The sequence below is a fragment of the Peromyscus eremicus genome, chromosome 3 (assembly GCF_949786415.1).
Source record: "Peromyscus eremicus chromosome 3, PerEre_H2_v1, whole genome shotgun sequence".
Lineage (NCBI taxonomy): Eukaryota > Metazoa > Chordata > Mammalia > Rodentia > Cricetidae > Peromyscus > Peromyscus eremicus.
The window spans coordinates 31,285,438-31,292,899 of record NC_081418.1 but is presented as its reverse complement, the minus strand read 5'-3'; the positions used below and the strand labels follow the sequence as shown (position 1 = coordinate 31,292,899).

At 39.0% G+C, this 7,462-nt stretch overlaps 1 protein-coding gene across 3 annotated transcripts; it reads right to left on the bottom strand.

The window, feature by feature from the left end:
• Window positions 1-284: 284 nt before the first annotated feature.
• On the bottom strand, window positions 285-6,322 carry Lsm8 (LSM8 homolog, U6 small nuclear RNA associated). 3 transcript variants are annotated; one of them, XM_059257415.1, is made up of 5 exons: window positions 5,906-6,107; window positions 5,370-5,511; window positions 5,154-5,201; window positions 2,773-2,900; window positions 285-737 (listed from the first exon to the last, which is right to left on the bottom strand). In XM_059257415.1, exons 2-5 carry the CDS (start codon window positions 5,412-5,414, stop codon window positions 647-649), a joined length of 312 nt encoding a protein of 103 aa, XP_059113398.1. In that variant the 5' UTR covers window positions 5,415-5,511; window positions 5,906-6,107; the 3' UTR covers window positions 285-646. The 3 variants fall into 3 exon arrangements, with proteins under 3 accessions (XP_059113398.1, XP_059113399.1, XP_059113400.1); XM_059257416.1 differs by having other exon boundaries at window positions 5,910-6,107; XM_059257417.1 differs by lacking the exons at window positions 5,370-5,511; window positions 5,906-6,107 and adding an exon at window positions 6,176-6,322 and having other exon boundaries at window positions 5,154-5,194.
• Window positions 6,323-7,462: the final 1,140 nt, after the last annotated feature.

The window sequence follows — 7,462 nt, the reverse complement described above, 5'->3', positions numbered from 1 at the left end:
ACAGAATCTGTTTTCAGATACTAAATTCTGCGAGATTACTGGGCATCTAAAGATTTATCTACATCCTCCTGGTCATTCTTACTTCCCTATTAATTTTTGTTGCAATTTAAGTTTGCAATTTGTTTCATTACTCAACCAAAATGTTTATTCACATCTCTTAGACCTAAGAACAATTCTTCAACCACTATAGGGAAGTGGGATAAACATCTCAGATACGACTCAGGTACCTGTAGAAGACAATGTACTGTCTAGTGATTTTCTTTAAAAAAAAAAAAAAACACACAGAAAGAAACACATCTCATTTATTACTATTATTTGCACGTATGTTACAATAATAGTGTAAGTTCTCTTTACAGCCAATTTTCCATAAATAGTAAATTACCAAAAGTAATGGTATTTCCTAAGTTTTCAAAATGATCCTTAGATTTTTATATCATTTAGTAGAAAAATAAATGAGGCAACCACATTTATTAATTTAGGCAACATTTCCCAATAAAAATGTAGAAATATTTAAATTTACATAATACAATATACGAACACAAAGTCAAAATCCACAATTACACACTCATAAAAAAATCTAAACACCATCTTCGGAACAAGCAGTTTCTGTACAGGATTTACAGCCATCTAAGCACATGCTGAGTCTTCAGTGTGCTACAGAGTTCAGAGGCTCTGCTCGGATGTTCCCCAAGTCGAGTGCAGAGTCCGTCTCTTCATCAATTTCTCCAATGACTGCCCTATTATTAGTGTGGGAACAGACAAGAGTTAAGTACATGCTGAAATAAACTTCCATACAATTCTAAAATCCCATAAACTACAGCATCTTCCAAATGTGGCACTGAGAAGGTGCAGTAAAAGCGTAAGGTGGGAAGCAAATGCCATTTCATGACTCACTGAATTACCCACGTAGTCAGAGCACTTGAGAAACAATGTGAAGTCAGTATTAAGGAACAAATATTAAAGAGATACTGCCATGTGTTTGAACATCGGATCTTTGAAAACTATTGGTTGATCTGCTGCATTTACTTACAGTCAAACAAAAGCCCCCATGGGGGCAATTGCAAACTACTAACAAAGACACTAATCCATTTACTTACAAACATCCTTAAAACTCCAGGTCTTTTTCATGAGCTCTTAAAAGCAGGTTATAACCCCAGTAGGTTTAGGATAAATGTTCAATTTTGGTTTCTTTGTACGTAGACATAGGAGGCACTCTAAAAATCAATGAGTCCACTCACTCACAGTACAATGTTTCATCTGTTCTGCTGTGGTTAGAGGACAAGGGGCCCTCTGCTCTAGCTCATCCTTTACTACTTACATTATAATTTCACCTAAAATTCATCTCCAGAGAACATTTTATAAATTATAAACCCAATTTTGATTAAGGAGCAATCTACCTATTTACCACATAGGTTTCAGGTAATGTTAAGTGAATAAAGCACATATGCTTTTTAAGATAAACTTACAGTATTCACTAATGAATTAAACTTACAGTCCATTAAATGAATTAAGTATCCCTTCTCCTATCATCTTACATATCCCTTCAAACCACCTAAAGTTACTAATATCTTTTGCTGTCCTGTAATCATATTGTGACTCTTCATAGTATTCTAGAAACATTTAAATTAAATTTAAATTTTAGCCACATAAGGCAGATTAGTCCTGTAATCCTAATATTTGGGAAGGAGAATGAAGAAAGTCTGGGCTATACAGCAAGGTCAGCCAAGGTTACCTAACAAAAAAACACCAAAACAACAAGCAAAAACATCAACAAAAAAAAAATGCCCCAAACTCCAAAGTTCAAATTTAGTTCCTTGGTCACCAGGCACTTCTCAAATACCACATCTCCACAAAGCAAGTAAGTGTACTGCTCAGAACGGTTACAGTCTTTGTCAAATGGCCACCTCTAAGACATTCTCCACCTAGACTGTCAGTGTCCTCAATTCAAGACAACGGGTTTTTCACGGGACATGTTAAGTACATCCAGTTCACTAAAACGGCGTCAGCTAAATGAGCCCAAATTATTTAAAACAGCCCAAACTGGAGACTTTTAAAGAGATTTTCCAAGATGTTAAGAAGCTTCTTCAAGAAAGAATTTGGTGCAAAGCAGGGCACTTGCTGGGCCTATCCAAGTCACTTTCCTATTAGAAACACATACAAAACAGTGGTTTCGGATACACAGAGGCTGTGGTAATAGGTGGATCTAAAGTTCAAAGTCAGTCTAAGCAACTTAGAAAAGCCTGGTCTCAAAACGTAAAAAGTAAAGAGAGCTGGAGAGCACACATCAGTGGGAGACCGCATGTTCTGCATGTATAAGACTCTACGTTCAAAGGCCAATTTTCAAATAGGTAAACACACATGAAGTCTCAGGAGGTAAATGTCTGGTTTGTGAAGAGAAGACTTTAGTTGGTTTCTGAGGTCTCAACATAAAAAGTATACAATAAATGTAAGATAAACTGTATCTGCACAACAGATAAGTGCACAATTCTATTACATATGGATAACATCATATAAGTTGATAAGTAAATGAACATAAAGTCTCAGGAGATAAATATCTGGTTTGTGAAGAGACCACTTTAGCTGGTTCCTGAGGTATCTCACCATAAAAAGTATAAATTAAATACAGATAAACTATATCTGCAAAACAGAAAAATACACAATTCTATTAATGTATGAATAACATCATATAAATTGAGGAAAATCTCTCTCCCATAACGCAAGCACACCAGTAATGAAAATGTAACTTTACTCAAAATGACTTATTTTACTTACACATTGTCACCTCTCACGATGTATAATCCTAATACGACTTGTTCTACTCCTTGTGAAGAGCTGAACACCCTCTCATGGCTTTCATCCAAAATCAAATTAATGGTCTGGTCAAAACCTTTCAGTGTTCCCTGAAAAGAAAACATGCAAGAAAAAACAAAATGCTTCATGACGGGAAACACTTATACCAGGAACCTGACTATGGTGAAGCTGCAAAGGACACCAGGCACTAGCACTTCCAAGCAAGTAAACTCACACAGTCTAGGGACTAGCACTAAGAACACAAACTAAAACAGGACACATTTAAGATAAAATGATTTTTTTAACATTAATAATAAGGAGACGCACAAACCAGCCATACAACGGATCACTGTATGTTACTTCTTAGTGAAAGGCGCTGGCTAAAGAAACACACTGCACAAATCACCTCCACTTTTCTTCACCTTGGAGATAGTATAGTGTTTTGTCCACTTCAAGTTTGGGACCCGATGCTCCAGAAAATGATGATTCAAGATTTCATGGATAGTAAACAGTAGATTCAGTATAGAAAAACAAGAGGAGCTCTAGAGCCAGATCACAAAGTAACCACGCTATGTATTCTGCTGTAAACAATGCTTTCCAGAAATTAATCTATAAATACACACAAAATCACATGGTAGTTACAGCTAACATTCAGTATATCCTTGTTACCAATATTGTGTCTTGTGTGTATGTACTATTGAATTCTTACTGTTACAGTAGACATGTATAGAGCTGAAATACTCAGAAACTTAAGTTGAAGGAAACAATCAGGAAAAATTATGTGGCTACAGAAAAACGTATATCAGGAATGCTGTTTAAGTTTCTGAAGAAATAATTTATTTTGGATTTGGGTGGTTAATCTCTTGGGTCCACCATTAAACTCCCATGTTCTTAAAGCCATAATTATATAAAATCAGAATGGAATAAATAGAAACTTATAATCGGGGAATTGGGAAGAAAAACAAAGACTATTTACTAAAGCAATTAGCAAATGGTGGTTACCATAAACCCCTAAAAAGGTCTTCTCGCCTTCATTTTATATGCAAATATTTTGTCAGGTGACTATGTGATAAAGACAGAACTACTGAATGTAATGTTTCTGTTTAGCTTTTCTTCTATAAACATTTTCTAACAAAAATAAGAAATTTAAAACATGAGGTTTTCAAAAATCAGCTATTTGCAAATTATCTGTTAATAGTAACAAACCTCTTACAGTGTTGAAACTAACATACTCCTAATTACTTATTACTAATTGCCCACAGTTCACAAATTTAAGACTGTGAACTCACCACTACCACAAACAAACAAAATCCTACATATTTGCGTCCTTTATTAAGAACAAGCAAAGGACGTAAACTTGGTTTTGGAATAAAACACAATTTACAACACTACAGTTTTGTCACTTTGCTATACTGAACGTCTGGGAAAGTAACTCATTTTTTTGTTTTTTTCTAAACTTGGTTCCTAATCTACAATGTAAGTGGTAATTCTTCACAAGGTTGTTTGCACACTAAGTAACACACAAAATTCTCAGCACATGATACACATTTAGTCTATGGCAGTCTATCCCTTTGACTGGTATTGCTCACTAAGGAGTAAGAAGAATCAAAAGGACTAAGAAGAAAATAAAGGCGCTGAAGAGATGGCTCAGTGGCTAAGAGCATATACTGTTCTTCCAAAGGACCCTTCCTGGCACCCACACACAGTGTGGCTCACAACTGCCTGTAACTCCAGGTCCAGTGTACCTGACAAAGTTTTCTGGGCTGCTTGTGTAGTGTAGCCCCACACACAAGGCAGGCATTCACACAGACATACACACAAACATGAGTAAAAATAAATCTTTAAGAAAAAATAAACTGAAATCACAAATGAGAAAACATGGGATTACATTACAGTCATGCAAGAAATATTTCAGAGACAGCAGATAAAGCAATGGTCCCAAAGATCATACCCTAGTGAAGTCATAGCTAACTTAGTTTCTGAAACTGCATTCACTGTTTTGAAGAACAATGAAATCACTGAATACACATTTCTCAGATTGGATCTCCCCACTTTTAAGCAACCTACAGAAAGCATATGCATATGTAAATCGTTAAAGATCTCTAAATAACAAACAAACAAACAAAAGGGAATGGAAATAAAATAAGAAGAAAATGAGTCAGCTTATTAAACAGCTCTGCATTTTGTATCAGAAGTCTTCAAGGTTTATTAGAGAAGTTATATCGGCAATCAATAGACAAGGGTTTGTCAGCTGAATCACAATAACACTAGAATCCAAGTTATACTGCGGTACTTGAACATTAGATCAGAAATGTTACTTACAATCAGCCTACAAGAAAGAGAAGAATAAAAATGCTACTCACCACAATCATTCTCCCATCAGAAGTGATAACAGCAACGGTTCCTGAGAACTGAGTCAAGGGAAGTATTTCTTAGAGATTACAAACTGAAAACTTTCAGCCTGGTAAGGAAATGGTTTCAATTACTTAAAAAAGAAAAGAAAAAAAAAAGTGGTGGAATTAAGATGGAACACTGCCACACTCATGAGGGGGAAAACTTAAGTTTGTTAAAAAACTTACTTCAATTCTACCTTGAAAACACTTAATCAAATGGAAGAAGAGCATAGTCTGTGACGTTTGACCCTGGTTTAAAGAGCAAAGATTTCAATCTATGACCCTGAGCAAGACAGTTCCTTCCTTTCTTAGACCCATTTCTTCACCTCTGAAATAAAAATCGGATGGGTGTTAATCAATGCTGCATCATTTTAAGTATGTTAAGACCCTTCTAGTCCAAGACCTGGTCATAACTGAAGCCATCAAGTACCAATATCCTTTGCTTCACTAAAAGCTCTTCTGTATTTAACTTTTGTTTTGTTCTTTGTGCATATGCTCAGTGCAATGTTTCTGTCCTGACTTTAAAGCAGCAGTTCCCTTTTAAAATTTTATAAGGGCTTTGGAAAGCTACTTGCCTCTCACTAAACCCCATCACGACTACAAGCTTTCTTTTTATTCTATCGCACAGACACTTCAAGTGGAGGTAGGGGGCCCGAAATTCAAATTTGAGAACCATCTTTCTATTTATGCCACCCCCGAACAAACAGCAAGCCTGCGAGTACCTACAAACTGATAGTCCTTAGGAAAACAGTTCATCTCATCCCCAGTGTTGGAACACACAAGCCTTACGGAATCTGGAACAATCAATCGAAAGGCTACTTGCAGGAAAGTTCTGAGGACACTGGGATCTGTGATGGGGGCGGGAAGAGCCCCGGTGGGTCCGGATGATCCCACCGCGGATCGGGACCCCGAGTTCCCCCCGCGCCGCCCGCGCCCCCGGCCTCCGGTCCCGCCCCGCGCCGCGGCCTGAGCAGCCGCCCGCCCGAGGATACGGTTGATGTAGTTCTCCAAGGCAGACGTCATGCTGCTGGGCCCGGAGGTTCCGGGAACAGGAGGAACCGGGAACAAGGGGACGAGATCACGGCCCGCCAGCAACAGGTACCGGTTCGCGCCCGCGGCTGAAGACAAATACCGCGAGACTTCCGGGGCCTTAGCGGTAGCCAATCCGCAATTGAAAGGAGCCGGACAAACAGGAAGTAGGGCGGTGCTGACTAGGGCGCCTGCGCAGTGTGTTTCCGCTGGGCTTCCGGGCGGCGATCAGTAGGAGGAGCTAGACAAAGGCGGGGAGAGGCGGAAGTGAGGCGCTCTCCCGGAAGGTGGGCCGGATGGAGCCGCGGGGAGGGCAAAGCTCGGGAAAGCACTGGGGTAGTTACTGAGGTAGTGTGGGAAGACACACGAGATAAGATGTTTGCTCGGCGATCCAGGGAGGAGAAGAGCTTTTTTGTTCTCACAGGCAACGTAGACGCCGGGCGGAGAGAGTCCAGCTTTTCCCAAGCGTGAGCCAAAAAAGTCCAAAAAGGCAAATGGCGCAGTACAAAGTGAGCATAGTGTAACCACATAATATACATTTTCGGATAATCGAACTACTAAAAAAAAAAAAAGCTTGTGTGTTCTGAATTTGGCTCTTCAAGTGTCTCAAAGCAACCTTTAAAAAACGAATTCCAAATAGGTAAAGGTGTATGAACCTTCCGTAAGAAATAGATGGTCTCCTTTCATTGATAGACGAGGCTTAGCTATCCCTGGGGTGGAAGTCTACAAATTTAAAAAGTCTGCATTACCACTGTGAAGGAACCGATTGGAGAAAAGTGTAAAATAAGCACCGGGCTGGGTTCTAATCTGTCTTTGATCATTGATGTCCCTGTTGTAAGTCACTTAAACTCTTCTTGATCTGAGTTTTCTTAGATCCTGCCATAGCTGTATCATTTTGCAGATGTCTTGATAAAAGTAGGACACTCCCCGCTCCCATGTCTGTCTGTCTCTGTCTCTGTCTCTGTCTCTCTCTCTCTCTCTCTCTCTCTCTCTCTCTCTCTCTCTCTCTCTCTCTCTCTCTCTCTCTCTCGTGTGTGTGTGTGTGTGTGTGTGTGTGTGTGTGTGTGTGTGTGTGTAAAACAGGAAGGGCTTGCTCACCCTACACAAGTTCTCAAAAGTCTTGTATCAATAAGCTACAACCAGCCTCCTCTGACCCCTCTCCCCTACTACAATGTTACAATTTTTTTTTGTGGTGCTTTCAATTCAAGATTGGAGATGAGGAATCTGCACACCTAATAACGGAAAAAAAA

What these genes read in the sequence shown, in the direction of transcription:
- Lsm8 (XM_059257415.1), bottom strand. Translation starts at nt 5,414, where the DNA reads ATGCTCTTCTTCCATTTGATTAAGTGTTTTCAAGGTAGAATTGAA. An exon ending in GTTTTCAAGGTAGAATTGAA is followed by an intron (nt 5,202 to 5,369) that starts GTAAGTTTTTTA and finishes CCCTTGACTCAG; the next exon opens with TTCTCAGGAACCGTTGCTGT. An exon ending in CTGATGGGAGAATGATTGTG is followed by an intron (nt 2,901 to 5,153) that starts GTGAGTAGCATT and finishes TTTTCTTTTCAG; the next exon opens with GGAACACTGAAAGGTTTTGA.